This window comes from Tupaia chinensis, unplaced genomic scaffold, assembly GCF_000334495.1.
Source record: "Tupaia chinensis unplaced genomic scaffold, TupChi_1.0 Scaffold140086_1, whole genome shotgun sequence".
In the NCBI taxonomy this organism is placed as follows: domain Eukaryota; kingdom Metazoa; phylum Chordata; class Mammalia; order Scandentia; family Tupaiidae; genus Tupaia; species Tupaia belangeri.
This window is the reverse complement of record NW_006199965.1, coordinates 627,058-650,954: the sequence shown is the minus strand read 5'-3', so window position 1 is coordinate 650,954 and position 23,897 is coordinate 627,058. Positions and strand designations below refer to the sequence as shown.

Genomic DNA, 23,897 nt, shown 5'->3' with positions numbered 1-23,897 from the left:
AGAAAGAAAAGAGAAAAGAAAAGAAAAGAAAAGAAAAGAAAAGAAAAGAAAAGAAAAGAAAAGAAAAGAAAAGAAAAGAAAAGAAAAGAAAAGAAAAGAAAAGAAAAGAAAAGAAAAGAAAAGAAAAGAAAAGAAAAGAAAAGAAAAGAAAAGAAAAGAAAAGAAAAGAAAAGAAAAGAAAAGAAAAGAAAAGAAAAGAAAAGAAAAGAAAAGAAAAAAAACAAAAGAAAAACTGCTTTTCTAAGAGACTCTAAGATAGCACAGAGTAGTTGAAGGGAGTCCGTCCCTGCGCTCTGGGCTTCTCGTGCTTCCAGAAAAGCAGGACCCCCCAGAGTTGTTTGCACAAAAGCCTCCACATGCCTTCTCACTGACCAGCTTGGCTGTCCCTGTTCCTCCAAGGAGCCTCGCCCAGAGCCACTGCTCTCTCCTCAACATCTGCGGTATCCTGCCCCACAGGCCATGTGCTACTCAAGCCCCCCACTGAGAGCCCCTCAGCACCTCTCAAGGACCTTGGGCTGTTGACCTTGCTGAGGCTCAGCCACCTCCTGCATCCAGTGGAAGCTACTCCTGGCCCGGCCTGTCTCTTCAGGCCCCAGCCAGGGTGATAGGTGAATGGGGATGGGGGAGCCCGTGGGAAACTAGGGGCCTAGACATTTCTTGCTAATTCCTTCTACAACTTTGAAAAGGATTTCTCTTTTCCCTTCTTCAGGGATAACTTGCTTTTTCGTCTCCTGGGAAGGCCCAAGGGTAGCTCTGAAATGACTGGCAACCTCTGCCAAGCCAGCTGTCCCAGCAGGGCTCTCCAGGCAGGCCTCCTAGACAGGGAGGGGGCTGCAGGACACACCGGTTCCCGCCCTCCACCACCCAGCTGCTCCCGACTGCCTTCTGTGGACACCCATGGCGAGGTGTGAGGAATAGAGGGGCCACCGCATCAGTCCCAGCTTGGCAGCGGCCTGGCAAGTGGCTCCCGGCAGATGGCGGCCCTTCAGCAACCTGGGCTGCAGCATATGCCTCCCGGGCTCTGGACTGATAAAGCTGTCAAGCCTCCCGGGCTCCCCTCCCGACCCTCTTCCTGAGGTTCAAAGTGCCATCCACGGGGAAGATGGGGAACCCCCATCTGCGGCGGAAACTTTAGAAAAGCAAAACTTGAAAAAAGAGAGAGAGAGGGAAACCTGTAACTCTACCAAACAACAGAACTTCAGGCCACTGCCTCTTCCTGTCATTTACCCCAGGTACCAGCGGGTTGAGACACTCAGAATCCTAGAGTGGAAACGGAGCTCGGGAAGCCCATCATTTTACACAGAGAGAATCGGAAACCAGGCAGAGCACGCGAGGAGCCTACCGCTGCCCAGCAAGCGAGGCAGAGCCTGACCCTGGAGATGGGTGCCTACCCTGCAGCCCTCTTCCTTCGCCCTCATTTTACATTCAGGCAAAAGTTCAATCAAGTAGGAATAAAGGGTGGCTTTTCCAGCAGAGAAGGCAAGCCTAGGGCTAAGACAGGAGCAACTGGCAACTATAAGGCAGCTCACCGATGGCATGCAGTACAATATGCACCGAAACCCAACCCCAGGGCAGAAGAGACTCTCAGGGCTTGACCAAACTTACAAAGGAGGTGGTGATAACTATGGTCACAATCCAGCCTGAGCCTCCTAGCCACTGATGCAAAAAGGGAAACTATCTTCAGATTTGTTCTCATGGTTAGGGGAGAGCAGGAAGCTGACAAATCCTTCAGCATAAAGACTTCCCTAAAATGAATGTTAAAAGAAATAGTCTTGCATGGGGTTTCCTACAGAGAAGAAGCCTGCCCACTCAAGCCTGCACGGAGGGCCTAAGGCAGAGAAAGACAGTGCTCTGAGTGTGAGCTGTCTTTGCCTGTGCGAGATCGAAGGACCTGCAGAACACAAGCAGAGAGAGCTAGCGGTGAGCTGCCTGTGACCCAGCCCCTTTTCACTAAGGTAGCCCCCAGGGCTTCTGTCCTGAGACTCCAGAACAGGCAGCCATGCAAACTCACGCATTCTCCCTCTCCCTCCTTCCTAGTCAACCTAGTCCAGCTGGCACTTTTTCCAAGCAGAACCTGAGGACTGGCCAAAGGCCACGGTGTGAGCCATACACACAGGAGACATTGGGCTGCAAGGTGGGCCAGCTCGTTTGAATCCCTCCAACCACTCTGGGCTTGTGCTTCTGTCAGGAGCCAAGTCTCATCTATCTTCCTGCAGCACCCGTGGGCTTGGCATAGCCGGTGGCCCTGCCACGCGACCTGCAGACTCGCGTCAGCACCTCCCCTTCTCCCCCGTTCCTCCTGGCTCTCAGCTGCTCTGCCGTCCTCAGCAGCTGATCCCCGTCCGGCTGATTTCCACGGGCACGTCCCATGTCGTGCTGAATTCTTTCACCTTCAGTAAGATCCAGGCCCTTCGTCAAGACCCAACGTGGCTCCCGCAGGCTGGAAGGAGGTGGATGATTAATAACCCCTCTCCACACAGCCTTCCCTCTCTGGAGAAGCTGCCTGCCTCTTTATTTAGCCAGAGCAAACATTTCAAAATGCAAAGAGCAATTCTGTGAACATCTATGTCTTATTTGAAAAGCCCTTGGTTGAGGTGGAGGTTAGGATGCTGGATCCTACAATGGCTGACTGCATGGTTCAAGTCCCAGACCTGAAGGCTTGAGCAACACGGTGGGTGTGTACGTGCACGTGCTCAAAAGCCTGAAAGAATGGAAGGAGAAGGATTGTGAGTGGCCATTGCCCCCAGGGGTGATTTCTCACTTTCCCTCACTCTCTCTCTCTCTCTCTCTCTCTCTCTCTCTCCTGAGTGCATGCACTTGATGGCAAAACATCTAAAAAATAAAAGCCTTTTGTTTCAGGATGAGTTTCTCCCCTTTGCTAAGAGGCTGATTAACCTAATAGAAAGAAACCACGGCTCTCAGATGAAATATGCCCGAGTTTTGATTCCAAACCCTACTGCCCACTATCTCTAAGGCAGGAGGAATGCCACTCTACTGCTCTAAGCGGGCTTCCTGCTCTGTAAAACGGGGCCAGGCACAGTCACAGTGCACGATTAGCGATAACGCATGCTAAATGCCTAGCCAGGTCCTGGCATGGGGAAAGCACTCCAGAAACTGTAGTAACTGTTTATTTGCCCAAATACAGTCTTATTTAAAAAAAAAAAAGAATTATTTTATTTAACTCTATTTACTTAGTTTTTATTTATTTTTTAATTTGACCAAAGAGGAACAGAGTGGGAGAGAGAGCGAGAGAAAGTGAGAAAGCAAGTTGCCAGGTCCGGGACTTGAACCGCAGTCAGCCATGTGGGAATCCACCACACTACCTGCTGGCCCCTCGCCCAAGTACGGTCTAAGTCTGAATATCATGTTTCTGTATTGTAGCCCTAAATCCCAATCTGAAATATAATGGTTTGTATCTTGGAGGTTCCTAACTACAGATTCATTTTATGCCTTCTTCAGTTCACTGGCACAGAAAGAAAAAAGAAAGAAAAAAGAGAAACCTATGGGGGCAGCAGGTGGTGTGGAGGTTAAGGTGGCTGGATCCCTCATGACCAACTCCACGGTTCAAGTCCGAGACTTGGTGGCTTGAAACTCACACTGGCCACATGTATGTGTGTGTCCAAGATTCTAAGAGAATGGAGGAGAAGGTATTGAGGTGTGGCCATTCCTCCAGGTGGGTGATTTCTCACTCTCCAACCCTCTCTCCATGTCTCTCTGGTGAGTGCACGTGCCCTATAGCAAAACTTTAAAAAAGAGAGAGAGAGAGAAACCTGTAACTGTCCACCAAACAACAACTTCAAGCCACTGCCACATTGGTCTAACAGAGCATCTCTGAAATCAGCATGCTTAAAACAAAAACTCCCAATCTTTCTCTCAAAAATCTGTTTTTCTGGGACCAGCAGTTAGCGAAATGGCTATGTCGCTGGACTCCCATGTAGTCAACCGTGGCTCAAGGACCCGGTAGCTTAAAGTCACGCCAGGCACGTGTGCGTACATGCCCAAGATCCTGAGAGGAGAGTGGAGGAGAAGAGATTGCGGCATGGCCATCCCCCCCGGGAGGTGATTTCTCGCTTTCTATCTCTCTGTCTCTCTTTGTCTTTCCAGCAAGTGCATGCGTCCTATAGCAAAAACCTCTCAAAAAAATAAAAAACCTGTTTTTCTGCAGTTTTTCTCATTTCAGTTAAAAGCAATCTTGCCCTTCCAGTTGGTTAGGCTGGTGCTCTCACGTCCATCAGAACAGCCCGCCTGGTTTCCTTCAGTACCTCTCAGCACCTCCAGAGCTCCCTGCCTGGTCCCAGTCACTGCCAGCTCTCTCCTGGGTGAGACAAAATCTCCTGACTCCCTACAATTTCTACACAGTAGCCAGAGGATCCTTGCAAAGCGCGAATCAGGTCACTTCCCTTCTCTGCTTGAAGCCCTTCCAACGGCTCCCATCTGGGAACAAAAGCCGAAACCCTCACTTTGGTTGGTATGATGTCCCATACATTCTTCCCCCAGCCTCCCCCCTCCTTTGAGCTCAGCTGCTGCCCCCCCCCACACACACACACCATTGGCCCTGCTCCAGCCATGCTGACGTTGCACACGTTCCCACTCAGGGCCTTTGCACATGCAGTCTCTTCTGCCTGGAATTCCCTCCCAGATCTCTGCCTAGTGTATCCTCTCTTCCTCTTGGGGTCTGCTCCAGTTCACCTTCTTCGCTTCTTTTATTTTCCCTTTAATTGCCAGAAGGTACACGCTGCCATATGTACCTGCACTGCAGGTCCCTATCAGGAAGAGCAGTGACTAGATACAAGAACTCCAGTGGGGGACCAGCAATTGGCGTAATGGCTATGTCACTGGACCCCCATGTAGTCGACCACAGTTCAAGTCCCAGACCTGGTGGCTTAAACTCACACTAGGCACGTGTGCATGTGTGCCCAAGATCCTGAGAGGAAGATAGAGGAGCAGGGATTGTGGCGTGGCCATCTCCCCTGGGGGGTGATTTCTCGCTGTCTGTCTGTCCCTCTGTCTTTCTGGTGAGCACACATGCCTTATAGCAAAAAACTCTCAAAAAAAGAAGAAAGAAAGAAAAAAAGAGAACTCTGATGGTAGGACAGATACTCCAGGACTCAAGTCCCAGCCCAAGTGGGAGCTGTGTGCCCTGGGCCAGTCACCCTCAGGGCTGACTTCCTCACCTGAACATGAGGTTAATCATTGTGCTGATGAAGGGAGGTTGGCCGCCAAGCCCAGTGCTGGGCACACAGCAAGCTCTTGGCCCAGGTGCCTGTCATGGCTGGGGTAGAATTCCCGGGGGGTGAGAGGTGGGGTGGGGGTGGGGAGCAGGACAGAGCCTCTGTAGGCTACCTATCTCACTACAGGCAAACATGGGTGCCCAGAAGGGCCCAACTTAGGGCTACCACCTCCTCCTCCTCTTCCTCTTCAGCAGATGGAGTCCCCTGCTCTTGCAGGCCAGGGCCTCATTGTGCCTGGGGCTGACACCAGCAGTGTTTGTAGAGCAGAGAACAGACTCCAGGCAGCAGAAGGTCAGAGGCAGAGGGCCACAGAAGTCTCAAATGGGCAGCCCATAGGCCACAGCATGCCTATAGTCCTGCGCACGTATATATTTTGAGTCTAGATTTACAGATTGGAAGATTTCATAGTTTTTTTTGTTGTTGTTGGTTTGTTTGTTTTTTTAATTCCAGATTTCTGGTGCTGACCGGTGGCATGGCTGTTAAGGCACTGGACTCCCACATGGCCGGATCCTAGACCAAGTGTTCCTCTCCCCTGCCCTTTCCCCTGAGCAGAAAGAGAACTTCATAACCACAGGGAGCCCTGCTGTGGTGCAAAGAGCAGGCCCTCCCACATGGTTCGAATCCTGGACCTGAAGACTTGCTTTCTCACTTTCCTTCTATCTCTGGTCAAAGTAAAAGAATAATAATAATGAATAAAATTAAATAATTTTTTAAAAACAAAATAAATGAAAAGGTCTCGCAGCGCCATGCCTGCAATCCTGCATGGCAGTGATGACCTGAGGCCTGTTAGCCAGAGTTCTTCCCAGAGCTTCTGCTCTCACCCTGGTCTGTTCTGTTAGCTGCCTGACCTTGAGGGTGGGGCTCTCTAGTCTGGTCCAACTGTTTTATAGGCAGATTTTTTGTGGGGGTGGAGGGGCGAGTGGTGTTTGCCTAAGGCCCCAACTAAACTAGTGGTGGAGCTGAGACTCGAACTCTACGCTTGCAGCTCTGAATCCAGCAAAAGCTCTCTTCTTCCTGCCAGCTGGCAAACACCGATCTCCCCTACCCTGAAAAGTACACTGGGGGAGGGTCAGCAGCACGGGCTCTGTGGACACAGCAGTCTCAATTGTCCCTCTCCCCGTCCTCTCCCCCAAGCAGGCAGAGAGCTTCTTAATAACAGGGAGCCCTGCTGTGTGCACAGTAGGCCCTGAGGGGTTAGGCAGCTGTGCAGGAGTAAAGGGAGACACTGTGCCAGGCTGACCCACGTGGGGACGTTCCTGGCTCACGTATGGAGACGTGCCTGCGTGTACTATGCAAGCATGTGCCTGCTATCCAGGGCTGGCTGAGTCAGGGGTGGATGGCAGCATCAAGACCCTGCTGGAGATGCTATCTCTGTCTCTCTGTCTCTCTCACGTTCACCAGTGGAAGAAATAACTAAATAAATCAACCAAAAAAGAATAGGGGCTTTGACCTGGGGCAGAATCAAGCTGGAACCCTAGTTCTCAGCAAAGGACCGCCCATGAGCCTCAGCTTCTCCTGGAATGTAGGGTTTCAACAGCGAGGGTTGACGAGACACACACAGCAAGCCTGGCACGCCCTACCTTGTGGATGGCAGTTTCTTTCCCTTACTTCATAAACCAGGGCCTGGCAATAGCAGTCTAACTTCTCCCTAGAACATCACAGAACTAAAACCGGCCCCCTTTAGCTCTGACTGGGTAATTAAAAAATCTTCAATATAGTTATAAAAATTGCACACTCTCTTTTTAAAAAAACTTGACTCTTGGGGCCAGCAGGTGGTTTAGTGGTTAAAGCACCAGACTCCCACGTGGCCGACTGTGGTCTGAGTCCCAGACCTGGTGACATGGGAATAATGCCATGCACATGTACGTGTGTGCCCAAAATCCCAGGAGGAGACTGGAGAAGGGATTGCAGTGTGGCCATCACCCAGGGGGTGGGGAGGGATTTCTCACTTTTCCTCTCACTGTCTCTCTCTCTCTCTTCCTGGTGAGTACACCCACCCTATGGCAAAACAAACAAACAAAGATAAATTAAAAAATAAAAACCAACTCTGCAGATTGAGTCCCAGAGCTGGGCGCTTGAAAATCATGCCAGGTGCATGTGTGTACGTGCCTAAAATCCTGAGAGGAGAATGGAGGAGAAGGGACTGTGGCGTGGTCATACCCCCTGGTGAGTTATTTCTCTCTCTTTCTCTCTCTCTCCAGTGAGTGCATGTGCCCTACAGCAAAAACCAAACCAAACAAAAACAAAAAATATAAGCAAAACCCTCTGTTTTGTTACTCAAAGATAAAACACTAATTAATTTCATTGCTAGTCTCTCCTGCCTTTTTCTAAGCATAGGTTTTTTTGGAGGGGTGGTAGGATATTATTTTACATAGTTACTACCATGGCATATATACAACTTTGTATTAAATTTTTTTTATTATTGCCAGAGAGTGCATGCACTCACCAGAGAGAGAGAGAGAGAGAGAGAGAGAGAAAGAGAAAGACCTTCAATGAGGCATGGTCACATTAAAATCCTTTTTCTTCTATTTGTCTTTCCCATCAGGATCTGGGGCATGCATGCACATGTGCCTGGCATGTTTTTTGAACCACTGGGGCTAGGATTTGAACTGTTGTCAGTCAGTCATGTGGGACCTGGCTTTCTATGCACAGTCCTTAATCTCTGTGCTATGAATTTCTGATTTAGGAATTGCCCATATGGCATATTCTTTATAAATAGTATGCTATAGGCTGCACAGTATTTTGTTTCATGGGCCCATCCTGTTTAACTTAACTTCCCCTCTCCGTTGAACATGTGGGTTTCTCGATGATCAAAAGTGAAGCTACAATCGTTATCTCTGTGCATATTTTCCTGTATTGAGGATTATCTTCTCAGGATGGATCCCCGGAGTAGATTTATAGGATCCGAAGAGTTGCATGAGCTGCCAAATGCTTTCCTGAGGGCCAAGCTGCTAGGCGATTCCCCCCACAACGCATGCACGTCAGCTGGTTTGTCTGGTTGACAAAGCCACCAGCACCTGGCCACGGCCTCATGAGGCAGCGCTCAAGTTCAGACACAAGCCAACCAAGATGCCCTTCCTGTGTCTCTTCAGACTTGTGACAAGTATCTTTACCCCACGAGGCAAGGAGGGAAACTGAGGCCTAGCTCAGAAGTGGCCTAGCACCGAGACTGAAAGCAAGTCTTCCACAGCTCCCTCCTCCTGATACTGCACTTCCTCTCCACGGGGCAGCTCTGTCACACGGCGCTGTCTCAGTCAGCACTGACCAAGCGTCTGCTGTGTGCCGTGTCCCCCTCTGCCGACATTCCCCAGTCATCAAAGCACACGCCATGGAGGGGTTGGGCAGAGGAGGGAGTAAGTCTTGGCAGGACGGAAAAGGAGGAACCTTGGCCCAGGTTCTGAAGGATGAAGATGCACAGTCATTCTCCAGGCAACCATGGAGCTCAAGTCCCCGTGCTGGAATATCTGGGTCCAGCACAGCGGCCAGGGGCCAGTGTTTCCGAGGCCTGAGGAGAAAGAGCACCGCAGCAGCTGGGGGCTGCCAGGCCACACAGGGTACCAGTGGAGGAGATGCAGAAGAAGGCCTGGTGGAAAGGCACGCGGGGCCTTTTGGCCCACAGAAAATGGTTCTGGGTAGTTTTAGGTCAAGGTCAAGTCAAAGGCTCAAGGTCAAGCCAGGTCTAAGGTTCCAAGTCAGTTTATATTATGGAAGATGAACCTGGCCAGCTGCTGACGACAGGCTGGAGAGAGATGAGGGGAGGCACCGAAAGAGGCTTTACTGAGGGCTGTGGGCACTAAATGAAAGGTGAGGAAGTGAGAGAAGCAATGGCTTTAAGAGAGATTAGGGAGGGAGACCCTACAGGGCTCAGAAGAGTAGGATTGTTGGTGAATGAGGGAGAAGGAAGAATTGTGAGGCTGCCCTGGGCCTCCAGGAAGGCTGAGGTGATAAGCACTAATCCCTGCCTGCCCAGCCTTCAGGCCCTCCTTCTCCCTCTGCACCTGTTTTCGTGCAGAGGAGGTGATATACCCAGCTTAAAACATACACAGACACCCAACCCTGTAACCAGCATGGCAGGCAGTTCTGGCCCATAAGCTGTGGCCCAGTTCTGGCATGCCCCGGGCTGGAGCCTGGCTAGCAGTCTGCTCGCCTGCGAGAGCTAAGATAGACATGGCATCATGCCCTCAATGGCTTGGCATCCTCCCAGTGGCCAGGAACAGGGCTGGATTCCGAACTAAGGCTCAGCAAACACCTGCTGGAGGAAGTCAGCCAGTCACACAGACCAATGACCCAGGAGTCCTGAGAACCCCATGAGTCAGTCCAGGCACCAAGAAGAGGGCCCCTCAGAGAGTGACACCCTCTGTCCCTCCCAAGACAAAGCCTGGCACAGTGCAGAAAGCATAGTACACAGAGCCAGGAGACTCGGCTCTGCACCAGCTCACAGGGCCAAGGGCATACTTCTCTGGCCTTCCTGGCACCCCAGTCTCCAGCTGCAGAGATCACCCCTCCCACGCCAAAGAGCTTTGCGACCCCTGACCTCTGCCTGCAGTGTCTGTCTGGCTCCCATCACATCTGCCCACCCCCACTCCCCCTGCTGTGCTCTTTGAGGACTCACTGGGCTTTTCCTGCGCAGTGCCCTCTGCCTGGAAAGCCCTCCTAAGCCTCTTCTGCCTGCTTATCTCCAAGCTCAGTTCAGCCACAGATGCCTGTGTGTAGCTTCCCTGGAGGCGGAGTTCACGGCCCCTCCTGGTAGCCCTGCATGTGCTCCCTTCATAACACATCTTGCACCAACAGGACACGGCCTGTTTATACACAGCTCCATCTGTGGACCTCAGTCCCACAGTCTCCCGCCTTTGGGGGTTTCTAAGCCTACACACACATGCACACGCATGCACACACTCATGTGAGCATGCACATGTGTGCTGCTGGCAAGTTGCGAACAGGCTCTGGCAGAAGACATAGGGTTGCCTTATGCAGTCTCCACAGAGCTCAGAGCTCAGAGCAAAGCGGAACCTCCGCAAGCCTGCTGAGGTTCTGCACACCTGACTCAGCCGCGCGTGGAGCTCCACAGACCTTCCTTCGTGCATATGCAGCCCCCCGCCCCAGCCCCTGGAGCCTTCTGGTCACCTTTGGAGTGGGGATGTTACCCGGAGAGCTTTGCTCCAGCCCCTTCGCACCCACAGGAAGGCGCTGCTGGACCCAGCTCACAGATGAGGTGAGGGAAGCTCACGGGAATGAACTGTGTTGAGGGGCAGCCATTATCCCTCTTGTTCTGTAGATCTGAGCTCTGTGTGGGCTCTGACTCTCAGCCTTCATGGTATCTCAGGGACTCAAGCTCCCTGTCTGCAAGATGAGGCTGTTGCAATACATCAACTCCAGTACCTCTGGGAGCTGTCCTCTGGGACTCTAGAACTGAGTGCAGAAGTAAGAGTCTTGCAGGAAGTCAATCTGTCAGTCTGTCTCTCTCTTTCCTTCCCTCCCTCATGCACACTGAGTATGAAACTCCTACCAGGCCCTCTAGCACAAGCCACAGACAGAGAAAATATGTGCAGAATATATACTTGACAAAAAACGCGGTACCCAGAATGTATAAAGAACTCATATAACTCAGTAAGAAAACAGACAACCCAATTTTTAAGAAATGGGCAAAATACTTGAACAGACCCTTCATCAAAGGGAGTAGACGGATGGCAAACAGAACAAACTGATGAGCAACATCATCAGTCGTTAGGGAGATGCAGATGGAAGCCGTGGAAGATAGCAGACAGCCTCCTGGAACGGCTAGAGTCAAGAAGACTGACCACACCAAGTGTTGGCACAGATGAGGAAAAGCTGGAATCATTACACTGCCAGCAGTGGTATATAATAAAATGGTAAAATACTTTGAAAACACTTGAGCCATTTCTTAAACAGTTAAATATAGAGTCACGGAGGCCAGCAAGTGGCATGTTATTTGGGGTGCTGGATTCCCACACAGCTGACTATGGTTCAAGTCTGGACCTGGTGGCTTGAACATCAGGCCAGGCATGAGTGCATGCATGCCCAAAATCTTAAGAGGAGAACGGAGGAGAAGGGATTGCAGCATGACCATCTCCCAATGGGGTGTGGGGGGATGGCTTTCTCACTTTCCTTCTATTTCTCTCCTCCTCTTTTTGTCTCTCCAGCAAGTGCATGCGCCCTCTGGCAAAGTAAAAAAAAAAAGTTAAATATTTACCATACGATATAGATAAAATGACATAGACCATTCTATTCCTAGGAATTTACCCAAGAAAACAGTGAAGTCAATGTCCACTGAAAGGTTTATACACAAATAATCATAGCAGCTTTAAAATAGTTGCTATTTTTTAAAAGATTTATTTATTTATTTAATTCCATTTGTTATTATTATTTTTCAATTTGACCAGATAGAGACAGAGAGAGAGCGAGAGAGAGAGAAAGGGAAAGTGAGAATGCAAGCCGCCAGGCCGGGGACTCGAATTGTGGTCAGCCATGTGGGAATCCAGCGCCTTTAACCACCACACCACATGCTGGCTCCAAATAGCTGCTATTTCCAATAACCAACCCCCCCACCAAAAAAAAAAAAACTGGAAAAATAAATCCATCAACAAATAAATGGATGAAGAAATCATGATTTATCTTTTATCCATATAGTGGAATACTACTCAGCAGTAAAAAGGAATGAACTATTAACACATTCAACATGAGTCTCGAAATAATGACGCTGAGTGAAAGAAGCTAAACCTAAAAAGAGAGGGTGGGGGCATCATGTACGACTCCATGTATAGAAACTTCTAGAAAATGCAAAGTAATCTTCAGCGATGGAAAGCAGATCAGCTGTTGCCTGGGGATGAGAGTGAGGAGGCTTTAGAGGGAGGGATCACAGATGGGCAGGAGAAAACTGGCAGATGCCAGGTCTGCTCGCTCTCCCAGTTGTGGCAATGGTCTCGTGGTGTGTACCTATTGGGTCGTTGGAAAAGTCCTGACCTAGTCTTCTATGCAAAAACGTGTCATCCCGTCATCCCTTTTCCAGCGACTCAATATGCTAAGACTTAGCAGGTTGTACACGCTCAGTCTGTGCACTTCCAACCAGCGAGACTTCAATAAAGCCAAAGGGAGAGGTGAAGAGCTAGATGGAGCAGCGAGAGGGATTGGCAGCAATCAGGAAGAGTCTTAGGAAACTGGACACACACACACACACACACACACACACACACACACACGTGCTCTGAGTACGAAACTGCCAGCTGGCCCCTAGGAGAGCCCCAGGGGTCTCTCAACCCAGGATCCCATCTGACAGGGACACCCAAGCTGCCTGCCATTTATGCAATGTTTTTTAGAGTATTTTCTGTGTGCCTGGTCTGGGCTGGGCACCGGAGTTCACAGGAAATCGGATACAGTCCTTGCCGTAGGAAAGTCATTCTAGCAGCCATGGCGTAGCCTTCTCCCAATTCAACTTAGACATCTAGCCACACGCCCCAGACACTGCAGCCAGGTTCCTTTTATAGGGTCCACTGGAGCTTGTTTTCCGGGAGCGTTTTTGTTTCTAGCTTTATCACCTCTCAGGAGAAAGCCTTCAATTAGCCACAACCCCTACAGAATTCTGCCTTCCATCTGTGCTAAACAGACCTCCAAGCCGAACCCCAACCCACTGCCCACAATTGGCTAATGAGACCCGAGTCTCTTTGAATAGGAAAGCAGAAATCTGGGGCAGGAAAGAATCTCAAGGTTCAAAGCCTAAGACCTGGGTTCTAGTCCTCTAAATGGCGTTCCTGCTCTGCAGTCATCAGGCCCCATGCAAGCACCTCCACTGAGGAGGGAGTGCACCACCACTGAAGACGCACCAGCTCTCTGGAAAACAAGAGACACAACGAAGTTCCTGCAAACCAGGGATGGAAGGGTACCAGCATTTTATTTGTTTAGCACCTACTGAGTGCTAAGCCCTATGCTCAGCACTTCAACACATATGACATTTCTAATCTGTTCAATAATTTAACCCTCATGCCAGTTTTGTTCCCACGAGGGTGGGATTATGACTAGGATGCTCATTTTCACTCCGGAGTAACAAAGGATCAGGGAAATGAAGTGACTTGCCCTTGGTCACAAAGTCAGCCTATGGCAGAGACCGAGACAGTCCAAGCAGGTGGGTTCCAGTGTCCTTCTCTGTTCCCACCCATTCAGAGCAAGATATGGCCTGGCGCTGTCTCGGCTGGGAGCCTGGTCTTCTTCGTCTAGATGGCTGACCTCTGGGCTTCCTTCCAATGCTGTCCTATTCAACTCTGAGGCCCGTCTGCTCTCGGGCATGGAGTGCCAGAGTGAGGAACCCCTCATATAGAGGTGGGGAAGGGCGCTCTAGAAGGAAGCCACAAAACAGGGAGTTGGCTCAGGTTGTCCCACAGTGCTCCAGTCTGGGCCCCGGGTATCACTCCCAGAGGGCAGAGGGCTGGTCTCTGCAGGGCAGAGCAGGGGAGCATGTGGTGAGCTTAGGTGCCTTCCATCCTCAGAGAGCTCAGGGGAGTGACAAGAGCCTAGACTCTGTGCAGAAGCTGTGAGAATGGAAAGGGAGCCCCAGGGCCAGCAGGTGGCATGGTGTTTAAGGTGCTGGATTCCCACATAGCTGTCTGAGTCCAGACCTACTGGCTTGAAAATTACACTGGGTGCATGTGCATGCATGCCCATAATCCTAAGAGGAGAAGGGATTGTGGCGTGGTCTCTGGTGAGCACACACAGGCCCAGTGTTAGCCCTATACTCCCTCCTATAAAAAGAAAGGGTGCTGAGGGGGGTCGTACAGGGGCACAGCAGTAAAGCGCAACGGTCTTTGAGGCTGACCCACACAGGAAGGTCCTAGGTTCACATCCAGAGACCTCCCTGAGTGCACGAGGTAGGCAGTGCCCATGACCTGGGACTGGCTGAGACTAGCATTGGGACTCTATGGGGCTTCTCTCTCTTCTCTCTGTCTCTGTCTCTCTCTCTCTCTCTCTTATTTATTAAAGAAATAAATAAAAACTTAAAAAATATAATGCTTTTCTCCATGGAGCAGTCAAGGAAAGCAAAAAAGTCACATATCCCTGTGCCTGGTACACAGGGTAACCGTTACCATTATGCTGGACAAGAGTCAGGACTTAGAGGGCCAGAGAAGCAACTGAGGCCTTAGGCAGGAAGCAGTATTCATGGGGACACCTGCTGTGGACCAGGCCCTGCCACAGAGAGTCTCCACCGACCATCCCATCTCCTTTCAGGTAGGGACAACTGAACCCTCTTTGACAGATGAGAAAATGGCCCGAGGTGTGCCGGGCGGTGAGTAACACAATTTGTCCGAAGTCCCAGATCACAGTGACAGAGCTGGAAGTGAGTCAGGCCTGGCCCTGATGCCAGTGCTCACCCTGAGGCTCCTGGGAGGCTTAGGGCCACCTCAGTGTGCAGAATAGAGACTCCTCCCCTTCAGCTCTGTGCCTCAAATGTGAGGAAGGTGACCACTGTCAGACACTTGGGTGCTCCACGGCGGCCCGCTCACTGCAGAGGCAGTGTTTAGCTCGACTTTCTCCCATCGCACTCAGCGAGCAAGGTCTGTCCGAAAGGGAGATGGCACAATGCAGAGAGGAGAGGGTGGGTGAGAATTAAGATGGGCCAGGGGTGCCAATGACCTCCCAGTGAGTATCAGGGCAAGAGCCAAGGTCCACGGTGCCTCAGTTTCCAGCTTTTATAACGTCAAAGAGAACAGCAAGCTGCCCTTTGCTGACTGCGGCCTAGCAAGCCAGAGCTCACTGCCCAGGACTCACTGGCCTTCCATGGGCCTCCTCCTCTCCCTTCCCCAAAGCCTGATTCTCAGTTCTTCCTAGAAGCCTTCCCAATAGTCCCAGCCTACTCTTTCCTCTGGGAACATCAGCGGCGCCTACTGTTTACATCATCAGGGACCAGCCCTATGGTGACAGAATTGCAGGTGTGGATGCAGGTCTGTCAATCACAGCCATCCCAGACTTGTCCTGTTGCAAGAATTCCTCTATAATTTCCAGGCCTGTGTGTGCAGCCTAGATAGGAGAGCAGGAGCTAGCTCTTAAAACACAGTTTCCTTGATATATAGGATTTTTATGAGAATGTTCTTCCTTGAGTTGAGCCAAATTTTGCCTCCTGACCGGCATGTACGAGTACTGGCCTGGGATCTGCTCCCGGGGACATGTGGAAATGTTCTCTCCTCTGATTGTCCTTTGACACCCATAGACAATTACCTTTACCATCAGAGAGTATCCACCACTGCAGTGTGGAAAGCCACGTCCTGACCCCATCAAGACTAAGTAACGCTGGGCCAGTTTATTCTTTCTCGCAGTCTCAGAAAGTGTGATAGTACGTGCCCACCTGTACACAGGCTCACCCAACGGTAGTTTTACTTATTTATTTGTGTATGAATCACTTATTTAGAGGATGTATGGCTTCCAGGAAAGAACACAGCTTTGAGGTCCAATGGACCAGCAGCCCAGAGCAGGCTCTGCTGCATGGCTGCTATGTAACTTGGAACAAATTCCTGTCCTTTCTAAGCCTTGGTGTACTCAGCTATGAAATGAGGGTACCAGATGCTAAATGGGGCCCAGTAGTTTTGCTGCTGCCTTTTTAACTCTCTGACACATCTGCACTTTGACCTTTTCATCTGGATCTGCCCAGTCTTCCAGGTTAACCAAGCACAGCTGCCTCCTGGCGTGGCAGGCGAGGTGCTCAGTGCTTTGGATGAAGATTTTGCTCGGTCACAGCATCCCCATCTCAAACAGGGGCTGCCATGGCACACCCCGACTCAGAGGGCTCACAGCCCGCTGCCAGCTCCTTGTAACAGCTCTACATATCAGGCCTGCATGCCACCCGTGGATCTGCCCTTGCCCAGGCTAGACAGCTCCCTGAGGGTAGGGCGCACAGCCCGTGCCTGTGTGTGGACGCTCAGTATGTCCTGGCTGAATGAATGGAGGAAAATACCTATTTGAGTTCCCCCCTGTGGCCAGAATAGACCTTTCCACGTTAGGTGCTTGATGAATATTTGATTAACTAGAGCCACAAAAATGTAAACTGTCAACAGTGGCTTTAGTCTGAATCCCAGAAGGCCCTGAAACCATGTCTGTGGGGTTCCTCCTGTGAATCAGGAGCTCCTATGAGGTCCTTCTCTAGGCATGCGCGAGGCTTCTTCTGCAACTAGACGGCCTCCTCCCCTGGGTGCTGTCTGGACCACCTCCCAGCTCAAGCAGAAGGCAGCACAGCCTCACTGCAAGGCTGGCGTGGCTTCTAAAGAACAGGAGGGAGGAGCCGCCAGAAGCCTCTCCCCACACCTGTCTCTCCAGGGTCGCTTCTGTGCCACTTCATGGCCCATCAGTCAGTCCTGCTGCCACCCAAGCTTCAGGGATGCTGTGGTAGGGAGGACAGACGAGGACCAGCTTCAAGGGTGTACAGAGGTGTCTGGAGGCCTCAGTCCCCAGAGACTCCATCATGACAAGGCTGTCTTTGGGCTGCTTACATAGGTAGGGGTCTTCTGGAGGATGAAGGGAAGGGGCCTAATCAGGGCCTTTGAACCCGGGGTCCCAGAAGTAGCAGATCACAAGCCACCAAGGAGGCCAAACTCCCCAGCTCTGCAGACAAGGTGTGTCCCGGCCCGGCCCTGCTGTTCTGGCCTCGTTTCCTCTCTCCGCCCTCGTCGCCGACCATCACTGCACACTCTGTGCCAGCGTCTACAACTTCACATCACAAACTGGTGCCTCCCCCTGCCCCTGGGCACGTTTTCATATGTGCATTTGATAATGTTGCCTAGTTGGTAATGTCAGGCTGGTGCATGGTCTGGTGATTAAGAGCACTGGATCTCACGTGGCTGACTGCACAGCTCAAGTCCTGGACCTAATGGTTTGAAAACACGCTATGCGTGTGTGTGCATGCCCCAAATCCTGAAAGGAGGGAGATCCAGAGAAGAGGTTGCAGCAGGACTGTGCCTCACTGTGGGGGGTGCTTTCTCTGTCTCCACTTTCTCTGTCTCTCTTTGGCAAATGCAAACAACCTCAGTCAAATGAGGGAGGAAAAGGCTATGTTATAAATATACAATATATAAACATATATCCAAATTTCTAGCCTATAAATGAGGGTATCTGATCAGACTGGGCCCACATTCTTAGAGGCATGAGGGACAGGGGGAGGTGACAGCAGCTGCTTATTCCACTTGGCAGCTACAAGCCCCACCTGGCCTGACCAAACTGCTGGCCTCTTTGACACCTGCGCTTCAGGCTCTCTGCTTTCATGCTCTTTTAGGTAGAGAGACCTCCTGATGACGTTAGGAGGTAGAAACAGCCCTATTTCCCCATTTTACAGGGCAGGAATGGGAGGCTCTGAGAAAAAAGTAACTTGGGCAAGATTCCAACTGCGTAGCCTGACTCCAGAGCCAAACACAGCGCACCAGGTTGTGGCAAAATGAGCAGACTACACGTTATGCTCTGCTTTTGTTTGTTCATTTGTTTAATTAATTGTATTTATTATTATTTTTTAAAGTTTGCTATAAGGCATGTGTGTTCACCAGAGAAAGCAAGGGGGTGAGGGGACAGGAAATGAGAAAGCAAGCCATCAGGACTTGAACCACTGTTGGCCATGTGGGAGTCCAGCACCTTAACCACCATAATTTCTGCTGGCCCCTATTTGTTTTTAACTTGCTAGAGAGAGAGGTGAGAAAGCACCCCCCACGAGGCATCGTCACACCACAATCTCTTCTCCTCTACTTCTCCTTTCTGGACTTCAGGAATGCAAACACACGTGCCCGGCATATTTTCCAAACTGCCAGGCCCAGGACTCAAGTCTCACAGTCAGCTACGTGGGATCCAGTCACCTTAACCTCCATGCCACCAGCTGGCCCTGCGCTGAGCTTTTAATAAAGTAAAATGCATTCAATTTGAAGGAGTACCTATTTCTGATATTACAGCCTTATTATTTTGGGAATAGAGGTATTAAACGGCTCTTTCTCTTGCAATATAATGATAGTAAACAGATGTTAAATGTCATTGAATGTCCTTATCCGGCATAACAAAAAGCCGGCCACCCGGGATGGATTCCCAAGTGTACTGAACTCTGTGAAATCTAAGCCAGGAACCATGCTCTGCGCAGCTTTCCTGTCCTAGCAGGACCCCATGCTTCTACTCCTCCACCTTCTGCTTCAGAAACGACACAACACACACATAACTCCATCTCTGTATCACATCCTTCTCTCTTCGGAGAGGTGGCTTTGAACTGAACCTGCCCCCAAACCTCTGCCGTCAGCAAATCCACTGAGCATTTGCCCACGCCTCTTGTTAAGTTTATCTCGCTCTTCCTCAAGTTACAGCTACCTTTATCCTAGTCTGCCTTGTACCCCCTCAGTGGCTATAGAACAGAGAGGAGAGTTGCTGAATTGTCAACCAGTCAGAGCAGGAAGGGGCCTAAGATCACCATCGGGGACTCCCATTTTGTAGGTCTGGAGAAGCAAGCAGTCTCACCTCAGGCCACCCAGCGAGGGGATGGCAGAGCCGGGCAAGGACTCAGGTCTTCTGGTTCCCAGGGGCTGGCTCTTTCCACTGCACCAGCCTGCTCCCCAGACACGCCTTTTCAGTTAGCTCAGCACCTCAGTTCCAAGGACAGTTTCTGTCCACTCGGAGACGTAAAGCAGCCTGGGACACACAGGCCTCCCCTCTCCAAGGGCCCTCGGCGTTTGATCGCCTGCATCAAACCTTGACTGAGCACCAGCTGATCATCATCAGAAGAAACGGCCCCTCGGGCCCCTGGTGGCCTAGATGTAGAAAGACCCCATGTGGCTCAGAAATGCACTTCCTGGGGGCCACATGGGGACGCAGCAGTAAAATGTGCCACTCTACAAAGCTGATCCACATGGAAAGGTTCTGGGTTCATAGCCAGAGACCTTCCTGAGGATTCTAGAAACAAGTGTATCGATGATCTAGGTCTGGCTAAGGCTGGGGGTAGAGCATGGTGTCAATACCCTGTCCAGGTTGCCTCTCTGTTTCTCTCTGGCTCTCTTGCTCATGGAAGAAATAAACACATAAACTTAAAAAAAAAAATGCAGTCCCACTAAGGCAGGGTGATCCCCCAGCTCTGCTGAGTGACCCTGGGTAAGTGCCTGCACCTCTCCAGGAGGAAGCATGCCTCCAGTCCATGGGGAGGGTCTAGGCACTAGACAGGCCTCCCAGGAGGAATTTCAGAGTCCTGCTTCTCGAAGCCTCTAAGGACAGGAAAGGTTCTGGAGCTGGGACAAATGGATTCTTCAACTGGAACTATGCCAGAGGGAGCCTGGGCAGTCCCTCAGACTCCATGGCCACCTGCCGGGTAGATGGAGGCAGAGCCAACAGCTTTTAGAACTATTTGGAAATCTCCCGAACTGGGTAGAACACTCATTATTAATTATTATTGTTGTTGTTTGCAAACTCAGTACAGAAAATAAGGAGGTGACAATGGCATTGTCTCTCCAAAGCCTTCCTGATCCACTGAGGAGCAAAGACTAACCCGTCACACCTGTATCGATGTGCCTCCACTCCCAGATGAGTCTCTATACCTACGTGGTAGGCATCTGTCCCCCTTGCTAGCTGTGAGCTCCTGCAAACTAGGGATCTTCTCTCATGCTACCCTGGATCCTGTGCACTGAGCCCTGGTCCTCGTAATAAGTAAGACCAAGTGCTGATCAATGATTAGCAAGACAAGGCATCCCTCCAGCCCCTACACTGGGACAAGGTGGCATGTAGGCCTTTCAGAGCAGAAGATGTAGCCAATCTGCTGCAGGATGAGAAACCCACTGCTCAGAGGGGTCTGGCCCACCCAAGGTTACTCCATCAATGCAATGGCTCAGAGTAGAAGCATCCTTTTGACTCCCAGTCCAGCATGCTTCCCCCTAAACATTCTCCAGGTTTTACAACACCTTAGCTGTACAGGTCTGGGCAAGATGCTTTGTCTCTCTGCCCTGCTTTTTCACTTGTAAAATAGGTACAATTTGGTCAACCTAATTTCTGGGACCCCTCCCTTCTTCTTGGGAGATCTGTTTTACCTCCCTCTCCTCCAATAAACTCCCCACCTTGTTACACCCTCAATCCCGCAATCCCAACAGGATCAAAAAATGGAGAAGAGGCTGCGATGTGACTAACCCCTTTGGAGGTGCTTTGTCCTTCTCTCTCTCTCTTTCTCTCTGGTGAGTGCACATGCTCTCTGTCGTGACTGCCATTCAGACTCCTTGGTCAAGGGGCACCCATCAGCAAAGCAGAGCTCACACTGGAAGGACAGCTCTCTGGTCCTGACTCACACACTCTGCAACCCAGTGATTCCCCCGCCGCCATCTCTAGGGGGTGATGCCTATCTCTCACCATGAATTTTTCACAGCGTTCCCTTCTCCAAACCTTACGCACACGTGCAAGCACACACCCATCTCACTGTGACAGCAGGGGAGGTGCAGGGAGGCACAGGACCTTTGGAAGCGTAAGCCTGGAGTCACACACACCTGGTGTCAGATAGCGTCCACCTCTTCGAGCCGGGCAGGCGCTGACAAGTCACTTAATCTCACTAAGCCTCGGTCCCCTAGCCTTTCAAGTAGGGATAATTCGTTATGAGGATTACCTGAGGTAGTTCATGGTCTAGTCCTCACTGAGAATAATGACAGTTGTTCCATCTGTATTTAGCAAAACCCACTTGACAGAATATCAGAAGCAGAATGGGCCTTAGGGGTTATCCAGTCCAGAATCCTCATTATATAGATGGGGACGCAGAGGCCTTAAGGGGAGGCCTGAAAGGCCCAAGGCCACACCATGAGGCAGTGGGCAACAGGACCTGGGACCTGGCTCTCCTGGTTTTCTACTGCACATCTGTCTGGTTTGCTCGAATCTCCTTTTCTGCTCCCCTCCCTCAAACACCGCAACTGGCTGGGAGCATTCTTCCCCAACCTCTTCCCTCCACCATCCTCTGACACCAGCGGGCTCCACCTGGAGCCCTTTTTGCCAACATCACCACTCCCAGGCACATCAGGTCCCTATGAGCCTACTCAGGGCCCTACAGAGGATGAGGGAGAGCAGCTCTTAGTCACCGGCAATGTCAATAACCACAGTATTAGTAATAATAATGACAACCAGCAATCTAACCTGTTCAATGGCCTGTACTTTCAAGTAAAACCTAATCAGCTGGTGGTGTGGTGGTTAGGGCAACTGGATCCCACATGGCTGACTGCATGGTTTGATTCCCAGGCTCAAACCTAGTGTGTGAAAAACACACCAAGCTTGCATGTGTGCATTCCTAGAATCCAGAAAGGAGAATGGAGCAGAAGAGATTGCAATGTGGCCATCCCTCCTGGGGGCAGGAAGTGCTTTCTCACACTCTGTCTTTCTCCCTCTCTCTGTCTCTCTCTGGCAAGTGCATGCACCTTGTAGCAAATTAGTTTTTAAAAAGTAGGTTTACTCATACCATCAACTCACTCCCACAGTTCCTCCCAAGTCTCACTGGCTTAGGGACATAATTTCCTCAAACTTATTTAGTTCAACACTTACTAAGCACCCACATTGTGCCCATGATAGTCCAGAGGCTGAAGAAACAGAGAAGAAAAAGACAGGCCCCTGCCTATCTAGAGGGGATCTAGGACGGGGGACATGTTGACTTCTTTTGGCCTACCTGGTGCTGCAGCAAAATGCCCCACCTTACCCTAGGGGAACTTCCTTTATCTGCTGTCAACAGGCAGAAGGCATCTGTAGGCTCACCTGGGGCAAGGAAGGCTGAGAGCCAGGCTGAGAAGGACGGAGGAGGGAAGCTACTGCTTAGAAATACAGACACCAAAATTGATGGCCATGTCTCAGGGAGTTGCTCAAGCGAGGGTCGGGGGAGGGTAGGGGAGCAGCAATGGGATTCAGGTGCCATCTGGAAGCCTCGGTCCCTGTCCCTGCTGCCAACACCTGACAGTCTAATGCTTCTGCTCCCATTGGGACTCCACCCTTGAATGCCAGGATTTTCCCAACTGGCGCTGGACTACAGCCTCCTTGGGACCATCATTTGCTAGACTGATGTCATGGCCCTTGCAGTGGAAAGGTTTGCACCTCCTGGTTGCTGCCTAGGCCCTCTGCCTGGTAGCCCAACATACTCCAGCACTCATCATCCCCTGGCAGGGACGGCCTCCGCAGGGATGTAGAAGGGACAGGCGGGGGAGGGGAGGGAAAGGAAGACTAAGAGCAGCACCCTCTGTTCTTGTCTCCTGGTCTACCTCCCAAGCCCGAGTCCCTGAGAATCCACTCCATGCCAGGCACAGGCACTATTTAGGTGCTTCCATATGAGTCTCATTTGATCGTCACTTCGGTCCTTAGGGGCCTGTACCCCTCTTCCCAGATTTACAGACATGGAAACTGCAGCTCGGGGCAGAGGAGTGACTAGACAGCACGGGATGTCAGTACAGGACTGCCAGCCGCTTCCAGGCCCAAGAGGCCCACAAGGTCAATGCTCACTTGAGAAGTCCAGAGTTGAAAGAGCAAGAAGGAACCCCACGTATTTCACGGACTAAATTTAAATTGCTTTACTAGGGGGTCCCTCTGACTCATACGGGCTGCTAGAGCGAAATACTAAAACCATACAGACCATTTAATCCAACTCCTGCATTTAACAGATGAGCAGACAGACACCCACGCCTGGCCAATTTTAAGATGGCTACTTATGGCCAATTGGCAAGTGAAGGGCCCAGACCCCACCTCTGGCCCTGACAGCACCCTGCCTGTGGAGATCATCTCTCCTTGGGAAGCTCCTCCAACGCATCCCAGACCACCAGATGGGCAGAGGAAGCAAACAGGCAGCCTGCTGCCAGGCCTCACCTTCAACCTGCCGGGTTCAGGGAGGGAACACCAGGCTTCCCAGGCTAGTGGGTGTTGCACATAGCTCAGCGCCCCGCTGGGGAGTGGAAGGAGGAAGCTCTGGGGAGACTTGAGACCTTGATCTCCCATTCCAGGGGCCATGAGCATTTCCCCAAAATCTACTGCAGGTCTCTGATGCTTCTCAGGGGGCACGATGGGGATGAAGCAGTCATTGGGACTTGACCTTGGGGCAGGTGTGGGGTTCCATCCTTCTCCCACCTGCAGGTACCCTTGTTCCTCCTCCCACAAGGAACACAAGCTTACACGTTTGCCAAATGCCAGAAGAGGAAGACAAATAAGAATTGGGGGGGTCCTCTAAATCCTAATCGCCCACTTGGACATGTTGCCTGCTGCCATCAGCAGCTCTCATTAGTAAATTTCACGGGGGTTGGGGATGGGGGTGCGTTTAGAGGGATGTAGGGGAATGGAGGGAGGGTAAGAATGAGTCACGGTTAACCCCTCCTTGGCCGGTGCCCTCTGAGGGAGTCTACCGCAGCGAGCGGTCGCAAGGTACCCCCACCCGTCTGGAGCAGCGCAGGGCCCCTCCCGGCTCCGCCCGGGCCTCCTTACCTGAGTCCACTCGCCCTCCGCAGCCCCGCCGGCTCGCACGCTTCGGCCCCGCTTGGCGCAGCGCCTCTGCAGTCGCTGCTGCAGCCGCCCGGCCCAGATCAGCAACCTGCGGCGGTGGGAAACAGACACAGACAGGGGCGGGTGACTGCGGGCGGGTGACACCGGGCAGCTGAGCCCCCGGCCGCTGACAGCTGGGCCGCCGCAGCCGGAAAGCCCGGAGGGCAGGCTGGCCGCCCGGCGCTC

General features: G+C 51.4%; 1 protein-coding gene across 1 annotated transcript in view; it reads right to left on the bottom strand.

Annotated features, from left to right (window-relative positions):
- SNPH (syntaphilin) overlaps positions 1 to 23,897 on the bottom strand; it is an 89,031-nt gene that overhangs the window by 24,004 nt on the left and 41,130 nt on the right. Inside the window, 1 exon segment of the mRNA XM_027765973.1 lies at positions 23,655 to 23,760. Within this exon segment, the coding sequence (XP_027621774.1) occupies positions 23,655 to 23,760 (106 nt within the window).